General features: G+C 39.9%; 1 protein-coding gene across 2 annotated transcripts in view; it reads left to right on the top strand.

The window, feature by feature from the left end:
* Window positions 1-16,733, top strand: part of ROR1 (receptor tyrosine kinase like orphan receptor 1) — a 408,712-nt gene that overhangs the window by 266,319 nt on the left and 125,660 nt on the right. For both annotated transcript variants that reach the window (XM_063600720.1, XM_008958943.5), the window contains 2 exons: window positions 10,476-10,763; window positions 11,483-11,513. In XM_063600720.1, coding sequence (XP_063456790.1) covers window positions 10,476-10,763; window positions 11,483-11,513 — 319 coding nt within the window. The remainder of the gene's footprint in view (window positions 1-10,475; window positions 10,764-11,482; window positions 11,514-16,733) is intronic.

The raw sequence follows: 16,733 nt of genomic DNA, 5'->3' as shown, positions 1-16,733 counted from the left end.
CCTTGAAGTTTACATTCTGGGAAAACATCAAACTGGAGTGTCAGCCTTGGTGGAACTGAGTTGGAATGCTGACTGGCACACAAAGGGATTCTGGTCCTGTTTAACCAAGATGTGACTTTAGAACACTGAGATTGTATGACTTTATGGATCCCCAGAGGAATAGAAATTCATGGGCCAGAATGACAAACTTTTATTTTGAAAGCCACCTAGGCTCCACTTAGAGCCATCAAATGCTTGAGAATTTATTATGACTGGACAAGCCACTGCCTAAGAGTCAGGCCAGGGTAGTGAAAATACACACGGACTTTGTCTTTGAATGACCTGAATGTGGCCTAGTTCTTCCTAGCACAGGGCTCTCTACCAGAGCTGAAAGCACAACTGTTGCATTTGCATGACATAGAAGCAGCCAAAAGCTTCCACAGTGAGGCTCATGTGTCGTGTTGATGCTGAGGCATCTCCTGCGCATGGTACTGAAATCACAGAGATGACTTATGATGTGTTCTGTTTGTGTTGGCCCAAAGCCCAAACCAGAAATGTATTTCAGGCTTGGCTTTCTAGATTCTATCTCCAGTCATGTAAAAGTTCATTACGTGGACCCACTCATCCTGTCCTGCTATAGTTAAGGTCTGTCAGCATTTTTCAAAGGTTTATAATTCAACCACAAAGGAGAATGCAGTCTTTAGGCTGCAATGTGACCTATAAAGCTTAAGCCCCGGGGTCAGAAACTTTGCTTTTTTGTTGTTGTTTTTAAGTTAGGCCCTTACTAAGTTATAGTGAAGCAAAGTAATAGCTGGTGGTTTTGTTATTATTATTTGGTTTGGTTTTACAGGGATGGGAAAAGCTTCAAGTGACTTCTTGGAATGTAGATGTACCCTAAACCTAAAGAGTTGTTAGGCCTATAGATTTACTTATCATCCTAGCATTCAGCTAAAGATGGGGGTTTAGTTTTTAAAAATTTACCATTTTAAAATTGGGATGGATGAGGCTGAGAAAGTTAGAAACAAGATTGGGAATATTTCACCAAAACTCAAGGACCAATTCTCAAGCCAGAAACTTTGTATTCAAAATTCTAGTTAAAAGACTTTGGTCATATTATATAAAAATCAAGTCATTTCCCTGATGGTTAAGTTTGTTTCTGCTCATAAATTCTAAGTATTCCCACTTAAAAATTTAAGTGAAAAATGCACATATGATAAATATAAAGTAACAAAATGATACCTTCTCATAATAAAAACACTTGAAAATTTGAGGTAAAATAGATACAAAAATACATTTTCTATGTCTGTTCAGCTGCTATAATAAACTACCATAGACTGGGTGGCTTATAAAACAACAGAAACTTATTTCTTACAGTTCTGGAGGCTGGAAGTTCAAGATCAGGACACCAGCATGGTCAGGTTCTCCCTGTTGAGGGCTCATTTCCTGGTTCACAGACAGCTGTCTTCTCATTGTGTCCTCACATGGTAGGAGAGGCAGGGGATGTCCCTGGGGTCTATTTTATAAGGGGACTAATCCCATTCATGAAGGTACCATCCTCATGACCTAATCACTTCCCAAGGCCCCACCTCTTCACCCTGAGCATTCAACATATACATTTTAGGGGGCCACAAACATTCAGACCATATATCCACAAAAGCTTATAATCAGCAAAAGGTCTCTTAGAGTAACCTAATTTGTGGTTACTAAGGATCCCATTAAATAACCTGCTCCTGGGGTAAAAATAAAGACTGGTAAAAATCATAGCACCTTTGATGTGGGAAGGAGGTTTTATCTGGATGGTCTCAAGTCAATTAATAGTGGGAAAAGTTCTTAATGACAGTATGTTATAAAATGCAGATTGGCAGTAGGGACAGGAGAAGAGTGTCAATGGAACTGAGTTCCAGTCCAACCTGTGTACAGTCTAGCTATGCTAAGACCTCTATAAACCTTGGTATCTTCCTTAAAATGGGGCTGGAAAATCCTATGTGTATATACAGGGTTCTGGTGATGACAAAATGCAATAATACATGTAAAATGCCTGATAGAATCAGTGCCCAATATATGTTTTTCCCTTCTTCTCCCACCTTTATTAATTATACCTGAGACATAAAACAATCTAAATGCTGGAGACCAGCCACTCTCATTTGGTAGAGATCTTTTCTTAAAAGGAAAAAGTAGTTTCCCTGAGCTTTTAAGAGTGCATTTACATACAATTTGTCTATTTGTAAAAAAGACCTATTCATTAAAATAAGCCTCTAAGTAGCAAAGTGCAAGTTTTCTTAAACTCCTTTGAGTGGCACCACATGCTAACTGGGCTTCCTAAGGAAAGAACTGTAAAGGTGGCTGTCTTTCCCCATTAACCCTGATTTATAGGGGGTTTTGCTCTAAGTGCATATTTGCAGAACCATTCTTAATGTGTGTGTGTTCTCTCCCCAAAAAGGAGGCACATTATTGGCCATTTGTTGTCTTTGGTCCAGTGGATACTCTTTAAACCCACTCTTACTACTCTGTAGTCAATAGCCCAAGCTCAGCTTGATGCATTAGTCCTTGTGTTTTCAAGAAAATGTGTTCGGCCAGCACCCAGCCCAGCACAGCACTTCTTTTCTTTTCACTTTTAACCATCATATCCCCTGGTTTCCAGCAGGTTCATTCACCCAGAAAATGTTTATCTTCATTGTGCCACCTCGGTACTTAACCTGGGGCAGAGGTGTGGATACTGGAGAGTGCAAGAGGAAGGGTTGGGTTGGAGGTGCGGTTTCACTCTTTATCAGTTATGTGACCTTAGGCAACACACTTAATGTCTCAGCATTGGTTTCTTCTTGTAAACAAGGGATTGTAGTGGAGAATACTCCTGAGGATTTTTGAGGAATAAATTAATTACAGGGTTTAACAGGAAGCCAGGCAAGAATCAGGGGTCAGGAAATGGTAGTGATAGTTACTGTAGCCAGGTGTTCTCTTATTCACTGCACAGGAGAATCATTTGAAGAAGGGCTTTTAAAAATGCTCATGTCTGGATTCCATCCTCGAACAATTAAATTAGAATCTTTAGGGGTGGGACCCAGGTATCAGTACTTTTTTCTGGAATACTTTTGATATTCCAGAGATGGATTAAATCCTTTAACCCCCACAACATCCCTAATGGGTAGGTATCATTATTAGCCCATTTCACATTTGAGGAAACTGAGGCTTAGAGAGGTTAAATCACAGCAAGTAAAAGGTGGTGCTCAGATATGAAGCCAAGCAGTCTAGCTCCAGAGCCCATGCTCTTGGTTGGTGTGACGCAGTCTATTACTATAAGCAGCGCCTCCAGTGAGATGTCCGGTGAGAGCTAAGATCCAGCAGGTGGGGTCATCCGATGGTTTCGGTCCCTTCATACCTTCAGGTTACCCACCTCCTGCTTTTACCTTCAGCTCTGTGTGTTCAGGACTTCCCAGCAGCCCTGTGTCAGATAACGAACTGTGGTTATTCAGAAGTCCCCTGCTATTTTCGGCTGATTTTATTAAACTCAGCTTGTGGCTTGGACTCAAGAATGTGCAAGCTGATTTAGATTATGCTTTGCATTGAGTTTATTAAGATAAAAAATATTTCCCGAGATAGTGAGTCAGAAGTATTTATGGTGAAGTGTGCTGAAAGTGAATGCAGGTTGATAGCGTGAACAGAATGTTCTCTCCAAGTCAAATGCAATGACCTAACTGTGTTTGGCAGCCTTCCTTTATGTTTAGCTAAGCATTTCATTTCATGTTGGGAACCTCCTCCCTCTTCTGAAAAGCATCAGTCATGTGGGAGGCTAGGATTTTGGCATGTGCCTCTTTTGATACCGAGACCCAGGCCCTAAACCTAATTGTGACTGGCTCCTCGGCTGACTGGCTGGGTTGCCATGGCAATGGACTGCTCAACTCTTTATATCTCAGTTTCTCTCACCTGTCAAAATGGGAATATAACACTTGGCCCCACCTTCCTCCCTGAGGAGAGATGGGGGTACTTTGAAAATTAAGTAATAAATGTTGGGAAGGATTTGTGGATTTGTGGATGTGACATCTTGTCAAGTGGGTAAATAATAGATGGGGTGTCTCCAAAGCTAATTTGCCTAAAATTCACTTGAGCCTTCCATTTACTTCATCAACCAGCGTTTATTAAATGCCTACGAAGTTCACAATAACACATGAAGTGCTGAGGGGAATACAAAAAATGTAAAAAGGAGGAAATAGAGTCTCAATTCCCAGAGAGGTCATAAACTAACCTTTTTCTTGCAGTTTGCTTTTTCTGGTTCATTAAGCCTCAGTACAGACCATGCCTGCACTGTATTTAAAAAGCTCATTCTCAATGATGACTTCCAGTTACGTCTTAAGCAACTAGTGGTGATTTAGTTGTTTTCAGTACCAGTGGGTATTGTCATGTGCTTGATGGACTCATAAAAAGGCAAGAATATTTTTTAGTCCAGGTTATGAGTGGTGCAAAGGACAATGAAAGACTACAGGTTGGATTGATTGGGAATCTGATTGCATCAGATCATAATATGGTCTCTGCTGTTCAAAGGCGTGGGTTTGGGTCCTGGCTCTGCCGCTTTCTGGCTGTGTGACTTTGGGAAATTCCTTAACTTCTCTGTGTCTCAGTTTCCTTATCTCTAAAATGAGGTCAGTTTTAGAGTCTACCTCATAGGATTGTTGTCAAGTTTAAATTAAAGTGTGTAAGATGCTCAGAATAGTGCCTGGCATTTTGTAAATGCTCAGAAAAATGTTAGCTATGATCATCACTTTCCATTGTTAATGGGAGAAGATGGTGGCACTAAAAGGATACTGGCATTTCATTTTCCTACATTGTAAAAATAACAAATCCTTTTTAATTCAGAGTCCTAAACTTTTGCCCAGATCTGACACAATCGCTTGGGATTGCCCCAAAGCCCCAAACTGCTTGTTCGGAAATAGAAAACATGCCATCCAAGCCACTCTGCTCTCTGACTCATACTGTTCAGGGCCTGAGCTAACCCATTTTGTTCTGAAAGCCTTACACCAGTCTAGGACCCCGAGGGCTGGGAAAGGGCAGCTATGGAGTGTGATGGAAACAGCGCTGGGCTTGGTGTCCAAATCCTGGCTTTGCCTTTTATTAGCTGTAAACTCTGGGATAGGCTGTTAAGTCCTCTGAACTGCGGTTTACCCATCCTAATTGTGCAAAAGCAATGGTGGGTGAAACTGCTCAAACAAATTCAGACAATGGCACCAACTGTACCAAACTCGTGGTCACTGTACATTCCACTGCCATATACTTGTAGTTGAAAAGAAAAAAAAAGCCAATTGCACTTAAGAATGTCTTCCATGAAGCAGTAAAAATTATTAATTGTATTAAATCTTGACCCTTGAATACATATATTTTTAATATTTCATATGGCAGATGGGCAGTATACGTAAAGTACTCCTGCCAAATACTATGACTGTCTCAAAGAAAAGCATTTGAGTTCTGAGCTGAACTAGCCACTTTTACTTTAAAGAATGACCGACAGAAAAATTATGGTTAGTTATTCTTGAATATTCTTTAAAATGAGGAAAATGAACCTGCCGCTTGAAGGAAACAGGAGTATTAGTTGCCAATAATAAAATTTGAACTTTCCAGAAAAAGTTAGAATTTTGCGAAACTTTTAGCCACCATCACGAGCTTGACAACTTCTTCCCAATCATAACTGATGGCACTGGTGGTGATATTAATGCATTTGAATTTTCTATATTAGATAAGTAAGGGTGTCCACATTTTGAAAACGAACGTAACTCAGTAAACCAGTGTTCTCTAAACAGGCAATGCATGATGTTACAAAATCGTATGTAGGTAGAATAACCATTCAAAGTACAAGATAAATCAATCCATTATAATTTAATAGATTATGAAAAGTTTATTGATATGATTTCAGATTTCACATTGCAACCAACGTTTAAGAAACTACCACCTATCAAATTTTGGTGTAGTATCAAAGAAGAATATCCTAAATTATCTGAAAGACTATTAAAAACCCTTCCCTTCTCCAACTGTGCGAAGCCAGATTTTCTTCAACTAAAACAACATACCTCAACAGATTGAATGCTGAAACAGGAGGCTTCAGCTGTCTGGTTTTAAGACAATAATAGATATTCAATAATAAAAAAAATGCCACTTTTCTCACTATTTTTGGTATATGCGTGTGGAAAATATTATTTTTACTAAATATTTTATTGAAATATTTATGTTAACCAATGGGATTGTTTTTATTTTTAAATAAGTTAATAAACAAATATTTTAAAACTTTCTCCCCTCAGTGGCATCAATATTTTAAGGATTATCTAGGAGTCCTGAGACCAAAGAATTTGAGAACTTCTATCCTACAGCATGGACTCTGGAGCCAAAATAATTTGTTTAAAATCTCACTTCTACTTACTGTCTGTGTGATCTTGGACAACTTTCTTACCCTCTCTGTGCCTTACCCTCTCTGTTTTCCATGTGTAAAATGTTCATAACAATAACTGTCATGATGATAAATACCATTTAGGTGTTAGGTATTACCACCATCATTATGAAATCATTATTGTTGTCAGTGTCATCATCATCATTATTACTAGTATTAGCACTGGAAGGCATCATTTGTTCAGGGACACAGAGCTAGAGGTGGATTCAGTGGGACTGGAACTTTTCCCTTAAGCCAGACTATACCCTACCTCCCACTTACCATCTGCCATCTTGACATTTGCAGTCTAGGGAAGAAGGGAAAAAAAGATGAGAAATCTTCCATAGCTCAAGCACATATCATCAGAGCTACTGAATCAAACCACTGAAAAAGGTACAAACAGCCAGGTTTACACATAAAAGCCAGATTGCTTTGTCTGGCATTCAAGCTCACTGGACACCTGCTGCCTGTCATCCAGTTGTTCTGCAGCTGCCCATATAGAAACACAAACTGTCTCAGAAGAAGCAGACCCAACCCCAAAGGCCCAGATTATGAATCCAAAGCCCAGGGAGGTGAAGTGATGGTCTGACACACATCGCTAGTGAGTGGCAGAACTGCTACTTGAGTCTAGTGTGAATTCCCTCTGGACTGGACACCTTTGCTGGGATGCCCAGGTGTTCTCTGAAGGTCTATTAGTTCTGCTTACTAAGTAAGCAGCTACAGATGGCCAACAAATTTGAAACTTCTTCTTTATCAGTGAAAAGTTAAAACCAAATTCCCTGTTTGTGGCAAGGCTCCTTTGTTCAGTAAACACAAAGATCTATTTACATTTCTTTTGTTCTCTCTGGAAACACACTGCTTGGGTCATCTACTACACTGACTTCAAGGTGCCCTGCAACCCTCATGTTGTTTTTAGATAGATATTTTATAGAGCAGATCAGGTGAGGTGCCTGGCCTCTGGAGGGAAACCAGAAAGAACATCAGCCAGCACCCATGGCTAAAGCTTAGGCCCATTAACCAGACAGTCTTGGCTGAAGTTAGGGGAAGAGCACAACCCTGTGGGTATATGTGTGTCCACGGCCCACCTTGGTTTAGGGAGATATTCCAACTCTCCATGGGTCTCATGGTACCAAATCCCAGCCCTCAATGGGTCTCATGGTACCAAAGCAGACTGGTGGAGTGAAAAGATTTGGGCTTGGCAGCCAGAGAGATGTAAATTGGACCTCAGTTCTGCCACAAGGCCTCCGGCAAGTCACTAAACCACTCTGATCCTAGGTTTCCTCGTTGTAAAACAGTGATAATGACTTCTCCCTTGCAAAGTTAGCATACAGGTGAATACTAAAGTAAAGCCCTAGCATATAGTAGGATTTCAAAATAGTCCATTATTGGTCCGGAACTGGCCAGCTGCCTCAAATGGACTTTCTTTAGGTGCTTGGCTGAGCCTGAGGATTAAAGGCCATTAGTGATGGAAGCTTTGGGCAGTTTCCTGAGTAACCATGGGGCAAGTCTGCTAATCTCTGAGACATGACTTCCTCATCTGCACTGGAAATCATAGTAATTAATGTGCCTTTCTTACTTCTCTAGATTGTTAGAGGATAACAGGAGACAGAGGCTGTGAAAACATTTTGTCATGTGAAAAGTGGTATACAGAAGTTATTGTTATGAAAACAATAGTAACAACATTAATTAACATTTTTGAGTGCTTACTTTTTGCCAAACACTGGTTGAAGTGCTTCCGAGATGTCACTCACTTTCATTTTAATCCTCTTCTAACAGTTCCCTCAGATGGAGCCCTGTTTATTATTTCGGTTTTTCCGTTGGTTAAACTGAGGTACAAAGAGGTTAAGTAACTTGCCCAAAGTCACACAGATAGGCAAGGGGCTGACCTGAATTCAAACCCAGCCAATCAAATTCCAGAACCTGTCCAATGAAGTATTAATCACTATGCTTATAGTGGCATTGTTATGTGATTGCTATCTCTAAGTTTCTCTCCACAAAGGGTACATAGTTATCTATTCTCAATGAATGATATGGGGCTATAAAGGCATGATAATGGCTCCATAGAGCCATCTGCTAATTAGTCTCCCTCCTTTCTGGGCATACCTCAAACATCTTAGGAACATATGTGCTTATATCCATGAGCAAACACATTCGTGGATTGAGTATAGATGTATATAGATTAGAGAAACATGCCCAAAGATAGAGATCAAAATATAAATGTTAGGAAGCAAAGCATTAGCAAGATCATTTATGGGCTCATGAATCTGTTGTGAAGGATAATTATTCATTGGCTTAAGTGAGATGGAAAGTGACATTATGGTAATGCAGTAGTCATGCTTAATCTGTTTCCTACTGCACATGTGATAAATGCCATTCATATGTGAGACACACTCCTGTGAGGCTGCCCAGACATTAACAATGTTCCTTCTGAATTTGGGGGGGCGGAAATTAAAGCAAATAATGAATCAATTATTTTTAGCATTTATGAACTCATTTTACAGACATTTGGGCAATTAAATTACCTGGTTAAATAGCTCAGAAAAATGTTACTTTTCAATAAACTTCCATTAAATTCAACAAATTTGCTGCGTTCTACCTGTGCTGTCCAGTACAGTAGCCACTAGCCACATGTGGCTATTTAAATTTAAAAATTCAGTTTTCAGTTGCTCCAGCCATGTTTCATGCATTCAGTAAGCCCTGTGTGACTAGTGGCTATCAATCAGACAGTGCAGATTATAGAACATTTCCATCATTGCAGAAAGTTCTGGTGGATAACACTGCTAGACAGTAGTATACACTGAGGATGCAGTGATGACCAGAACATTCCTATCCCTGCCCTTATGGGGCTGATAGCTCTGCTGAACAAGTTACCCCAGACTTGGACCTACGGAAGGACATAGGACAATGAGAAGGTATGGCAGGGGATCTATCCAAGAAGGGGTGCTTTGGAAAAATGAAACCAAAGAAAGCTCCCTACACATGAATAACAGAGCACGTTTTTAAAAGAAATCAAACTTAATTAAAAATAAATAAATAATTTTATCTGCAATTGGATTCTACAACTAATATTAATATTGATGTTTAAATACTTGATTGAAGAATAAGCTTAAATAAAACTTATTTTGTTATTAAAATTCATAGTGCAATAAATCTTAAGAGGAGCCAAAGCAAAATATACATGCAGCATGATTCCATTTATATGAAGTTCTGAAACAGGCAAAATTAACCTATGGTAATAGAAATTAGAACCTTAGTTGCTTCAAGGTGGGGTGGGAGGGAGTGGTTGGGAGCAGGGACCAACTACAAAAGATTGTGGGGGTACTTTCTGGGGTGTTGATGTTCTATCAAGATAGGGACATTTGTTACATGAGTATATGCATTTGCCTGTACTCATGGAACTGTATAACTAAGATCTGTATATTGCACAGTATTGTATATGAATTAATCTATATATATGTGATCGAAATAATTACATATTGTAACATGTTATGGTTGATATCAGTAATATTAGGGAAATGTCCATTGTTTTATTACTCTGTCTGCCTCTGACCTGGCCTTCATAACCTTATATTGTCAGTAACATGAAAGTTTCAGGCATCCTTTCTGATCTTGTGCCATGTGGATATGAATGTGTTGCTCCTACTTTTCCAATTTTTGATGCTTTCTTTCTTATCAAAAGTGAGCAAACTGGAAGGATGTTTGCCAGGATGTTAAAAATGGTGTCATTTTTGGGTGGGGAGATTTGAGGTGAACTTTATTTTCTCTCTTTTGCTATGTTGGAATTTGGAACAAGGAGTGTATATGATTTTTTGATCTGAAGCACAAAAGCTTATCCATGTAGTCATTTGGAGACTTTGGGTTTTATACTCTGATTAGTGACAAATTTTCTTCCAAGCAGCAGGCTCTATGGGTGGTTATTTAGCAGTCCTCTGGTCTTAATCAATGTGATTGTTTCTTTCCTTGTCTGTCTCACCTGCCTCTCCTGCTCAGCCTCTCTGTGATCCCAAGGGTACACTGGAGGGGATTTGGCTGCTTGGAAGCCCTCTCAAGCTGTCTGCCCCTCTCACCTGCCTCCTCTCTGTGCTCACAGATTCTTACCTGACCCTTGATGAACCAATGAATAACATCACCACGTCCCTGGGCCAGACAGCAGAACTGCACTGCAAAGTCTCTGGGAATCCACCTCCCACCATCCGCTGGTTCAAAAATGATGCTCCTGTGGTCCAGGAGCCCCGGAGGCTCTCCTTTCGGTCCACCATCTATGGCTCTCGGCTGCGGATTAGAAACCTCGACACCACAGACACAGGCTACTTCCAGTGCGTGGCAACAAACGGCAAGGAGGTGGTTTCTTCCACTGGAGTCTTGTTTGTCAAGTTTGGTAAGCAGACCCCTACTGGGGATGGACTTTGGTCCTCAGCCCAATGTGGTAGGATGGCTAGAGTCCACAGGGACAGGAAGGAAGGAATGCACACTTAGTGAGAATGTACTCTGTGCCCACAACCCTAAACCTGGTATGGTTGTACCCATTTTACAAATAAGTAAACTAAGGCCCGGCCGTTAGTTACCATGTTACCCAGCTAGTAAAAGCAGAGCAGGAATGAGGTCCGGATCTTTCTGACCTCACAGCCCCTAATTGAAATCATCTTGCCGTTGAGCTCTTTTCAACAAAGATGCTTCTTGTCCAAGAAGTTGGAAATGTTCGCAGCGTGCATAGCCCTTTTCCTGCCATCAAGGACTAGAAGGAAGCCCCACTCACTGTTGCAATCAACACCTTCATGCAACCACTCAGCCCATTGGAAACTCCCTGCATAGTTTGAGGATGCTTACTCGATTAACTCTTTTTTTAGCACTTGTCTTAGCATTTTCAGGCCCTGAATTGTGAGACATAGACACGTTCTCACTGGTATGTTTTGTTTTGTTTTGTTTTGTTTTTCATAGAGATGGTTGGGGGAATAGAGCAAAACAGTAAATTCCAGAAAAATAAATACTACCTCTGGGTGGTTGAGAACTTTAATTTGTAATGATTTGACTGTATCCATACTCACCCTCCAATAACCTAGACTGACTGTTTCTTTTGTTTTTCTTTCATTTCTTCAGGCCCCCCTCCCACTGCAAGTCCAGGATACTCGTAAGTACTTTTATCTCCTTTCTTGTCATTTCTAAGTGTTTCTCCGTGGTTTTCTAGGGCAAAGGCAATGTTGTCCTCTTCTGAAGCCAAAATACTGGCTTCCAGATGTCATTCCATTTTGCCCTGCCCTCATTCCATTTTGCTTGTTCTCTGCTCTAAAGATTCACAGGAGACCACCATTGGCAGAATTCTCAAGTGTAGTAATGTTGATTCTGAATGATCAAAGCAAAAATCTTCCATTTACTGTTTTAGAAGGAATCTAACATTTAGTGGCAACAATGGATTGAATTGGTAAAATCAAACAAAAAATGATATAGTGCTGGCATAGGAACCTTTACTCTCAGGGTCTATGTTTCTGCAAGCATTTTTGATGAATTCATTATTGATCAGGGCAACAATTAGGTAATCACTTTATTTTTTTATTCCCTTTAAAGAACTCAAAAGCAGAAGTTCTGGCTAGGCGTGGTGGCTCATGCCTGTAATCCCAGCACTTTGGGAGGCCGAGACGGGTGGATCACGAGGTCAGGAGATCGAGACCATCCTGGCTAACATGGTGAAACCCGTCTCTACTAAAAATACAAAAAATTAGCCGTGGGTGGTGGCGGGCGCCTGTAGTCCCAGCTACTCGGGAGGCTGAGGCAGGAGAATGGCGTGAACCCGGGGGGCGGAGCTTGCAGTGAACCGAGATGGCGCCACTGCAGTCCAGCCTGGGCGACAGAGCGAGACTCCGTCTCAAAAATAAAAATTAAAAAGTAAATAAAATAAAATAAAAAAGCTGAAGTTCTAACTTACACTGGGAAAGAAAGTCCCAAGCTTGGACTGAGAGTTGCATGGAAGTTTGATTCATTTTGAGTCCCTCGTTAATGGAGTCTAAAGGTCCAATTTCTTTCACTGATGCTATTGTTGATGCGTTTGTCCTTTGTTCTGGCTAAAGGATTCTCATCTTTCACTTTAAGAGTATCTACTTGGGGCATTTTTCTTTATCTATATTTTTATTCTGGGGGAAGGATCCACTTATTAAAACTCTTACTCTACAAAAAAAATATCCTCAATACTCTGTAGACTTTTGAAATAAAATTTTTGTGGCTCTGCCACAAGAGCATCAAAATGTCTGATCTAGACTACACCTATGGCAAATATAACAGCCACTTAATTTGCTCCAATCCCCTCTGTGCCATTTAATTACAGTGTGGGGTATTTTAATACATTTGTGTGTGCCTGGAGGCCCAGTGGCCCACAATCCCATTAATGAAATAGGTAATGGGTAAAAATAAACATTGGCCTTCAGCCACACAGTTCTGCTATTTCATCAGCCAGTTAAAGGCAACTGTAAAAGAGTCTTTAAAATCACTCAAGTGCTAATTGCATTCTACTTGCCCAGGTAGAAAATGCTGATTGATCTTAAAACAGGTCAGAAATTTGGTCACTCTGCCTTGCATTTCTTGATGCTAATCTGCTTTTTTTTTTTTTTTTCAATGGTCTCACCATTGGTTATATGTGGAATCCTTTTGAAGTCTTAGTTAAACAAAGATGAAAACTTTTGTTACTTGTAAAAATGTCTCCCACCCTGGTACCTTATTTGTTCCTGTTAATCTGTGTTTCAAATGTGGCTGATAATCTATATCCCAGGCTGATTAATGTGGTTCACTAATCTGCCTTTACTATTAAGTACTGTGTTGTTGACTTTCAGCCTGTTGTATTTGCATTAGCGTTCTTTTTATTATCAAAATTATGATTATATCCTTCTATGTTCTTCTCGAAGTTTTCATTCTTCACTGCTGTCTTTCTGATGAACCCAGTCTAGGTCTCTCGTGGTTTTTAATTTTATACAAAGATTTTATACCCCTGTTGTGAACCGATATCTATGGAGAGGGTATTGAAGTTCCTTAAAGATGCTCAACCACAGCTAAAAAGTATCCTTTGATATCACGCATCTGTGTTTTATATTAGCTGTCAGATTATCTATTACATTAGTCGGTAATAGCATGAAATGTATAGTTACCATGTTTGCTTGCAGGGAGTTACAATAAAATACAATTCAAACTGGAAATCCCATGGGGCCTTTTGCAGTTACATCTCCATTCTGTTTTTGGCATTCCTAGTTGGCATTTTGGTACCTTTTTTTTTTCTTTCCCAGTGATGCATCCTGCTCTTTATCTCTTCTCTTAATTGCCACCACTTCCCCTGTCTCTAGGAGTTCTTCACTTCCTGAGACTAACTCCCAGAAAGAATGCTGGTTCCCATGCCTAGCCTCGGAGTAGCCCTCAATAGGCAGCCAACCCTCTCTCCAAGGGGACAGGCAGAAGATAACAAAATGATAGCCATGAGGAATATCACAACATTGAGGTCCCTCTAAAGGTTGTTTGTCAAATTGTACACTACTATTTCCAAAAGAGAAATGAAATACAGTTATAAATTGCTCTGTTTATTTGAAAGTGGCACAGAGTTACTGCAAAAGAAATAAAAGGAGCATCTATGACCCAACTCTAACATTCAGAACATAAGGACTGTGAAATACATTAGGCATATGAAACCTGGTGAGAGCTGAGGTCCACTGAGGCAACAGGGCTACACAACTCCTGCCTGGGAAGGGCTTGTAGGGACCCTTGGGACTATGGCCCAGAAAGGCACTTGTCACTTCCTCTGAGGGACTGCATCAGGTTTCCACATGAAGCTTTCAGAATGATATTTTAGTTTACAGTAGGAACAAGCTTGATATTTTCGTTTGGTTTCCATTCATAGATTTAGGCTTCATTTCTTCTGTCATTGCTGGGTCCTGGCTACCCCTAACACTTATAGGACCTGGGGCATGAGTACAAGTGGAGGTTCACATACCATATGTCTAAATATTTAAAAGTTATAAATCAAGCTAGCAACATTGTTGAATAAAATATGTTCTATCCTCCCACAGTGTCAAATATACCTTTTTAACATTAAAATTTTAAAATACATAGAAAGTTGTGGTGTGTTTTAAATGATTAAGAGCCAGGAACTATGAAAAATGGCTATTTTAATCATTGTTATGCATGTCTGGATGTTTTGTTCATGGGCCAAAGATATTATATATAATTCATAGATTGTTATATATTAGTTCCATAAAAATTTGTTTGCCTTCCTTTCAGGAAAATGACTACCTAAGTTGTTTTATGCAAGATTTTTACAGTGTATATTCTATTGATAACATCGCTAAATTAGACAAATTTGTTTTTCTTTTTCTTTTTTTCTTTTTTTTTTTTGAAACAAGGTCTGGCTCTATCACCCAGGCTGGAGTGCAGTGGTGTATGATCTTGGGTCACTGCAACCTCTGCCTGCTGGGCTCAAGCCGTCCTCTCACCTCAGCCTTCTGAGTACCTGGGACCACAGGCACGCACTACCATGCCTGGCAAATTTTTGTATGTTTTACAGAGATGGGGTTTCTCCATGTTGGCCGGGCTGGTCTCGAACTCTTGGCCTCAAGCAACCCACCTACCTTGGCCTCCCAAAGTGCTGGGATTGCAGGTGTGAAGTACTGCACCTGGCCTGAACAAATTCCTTAAGTCCTTGTCATTCTTGCTTTTTTTTTTTTGACAGGGTCTGGCTCTGTCATCCAGGCTGGAGTTCAGTGGCATGACCTTGGCTCACTGCAGCCCCTACCTCTGCATTCAAGCAATCCTCCCACCTCAGCCTCCTGAGTAGCTGGGACTACAGGTGCCAGCCAACATGCCTGGCTGTAATTCTTACACTGTAAAACTAATTTTAATTTGGAGAAACTTCACTCCGGAGCCAGTAGCAGCTATAGTTATCAATAAAATTCCTAAAGTGATACTTAAATTTGGAAATGAACTAAGAATTATACATGCCATGTTCAAACACAGAAATGGAATCATATATGACAAATAATCATTATTGTAGAATATATTACAAAATATTACAATTTAATCATATAAATCAGTACCATACTTCATACATTATCCTAGGTTTGTACAAATTTAAGAATAATATGACTTGTTTAATGTGTTAATTTTCTTGGGCTGCTGGAAAGTATCACAAACTGCATGGCAAAAACAATAGAAATTTAGTATCTCATAGTTCTGGAGGCTAGAAGTATGAGATCAGTGTGTTCATGGGGTTGGTTCTTTCTTATGGTTATGAGGAAAGATTTCTCCTTTCCAGAAGTGTGTCAGAATTTTTCCGTATTCGTTGGCTTATAGATGCATCTCCCCAACCTCTGCCTTGGTGTTCACATGATAGTCTTCCTATATGTGTAGCCCTTAATTTCCCCTTTTTATAAGGACACCAGTCATACTGTATTGGGATCCGCCATCATGACCTCATTTTAACTTGATTACCTCTGTAAAGACCTATTTCCAAATAAGATCACATTCCAAGGTACCTGGAAATTAGGACTTCAAGATACATATTTGGGAGGACGTGGTTCAACCCATAACACTCGATATTGCAAAGTTTTTCTCAGCCATGCAAAACTCTTGCAAATATTATTCTAATGTGTGAGAGCTTTCAGAAGCGCTGGTTGGAATATAATGAAAATAGATGTTTGGTAATATTGGGAATGATAGTTTGTTGTGCAAGAATATTTTGCATTCAAACTGAGAGAAGAATTTGACACATTGGTTAATTTATCTTTTCTCCTGCTGAAGTGGCTCTGCCACTGTAGTTTCTCCTAGGCTCTAAGAAGAGTCCATCTCCTCCCCTGGCAGTGTCACAATACACAAAACTTTGACAGTATGCAGTTGTGGTCACCTTCTATTCCAAGGACAGAGGGCAAGACATGTAGAGAAATGTTCCCTGGGCCAGAACAGTGCTGGTCACAACAATAGATGTCTAAGGTTTTGGTTACATTGTGCAAGCACTCATTGCCAGATCCCAAGAGGCGAAGGGTTCCATGCGTACTCTTTACTCTCATTACATATATTCCCTGTGTATTTTTTGTATGTAGGCCCAGGGCCAGGACCTTTCTCTCTTTTTTTAATAACAGTTTTATTAAGATACAGTTAACCATAAAATTCACTGTTTTAAAGTGTGCAACTCAGTCTTTTTACTATATTCACAAAATTTTGCAACTCTCACTACTATCTTATTTTAGAACATTTTCATCATCTCAAAAAGAAACTTCTCCCAGCTATAGTAGCTTCTAATTTACTTCCTATCCCTATGAATTTGCCTATTCTAGACATTTCATATAAGTAGAATCCGACAATATTTGTCCTTTTGTGTCTGCCT

Source organism: Pan paniscus, chromosome 1, assembly GCF_029289425.2.
Source record: "Pan paniscus chromosome 1, NHGRI_mPanPan1-v2.0_pri, whole genome shotgun sequence".
NCBI classification, from domain to species: Eukaryota; Metazoa; Chordata; class Mammalia; order Primates; family Hominidae; genus Pan; species Pan paniscus.
The sequence above is the reverse complement of the archived record's forward strand: the minus strand, read 5'-3'. Positions and strand labels throughout refer to the sequence as shown.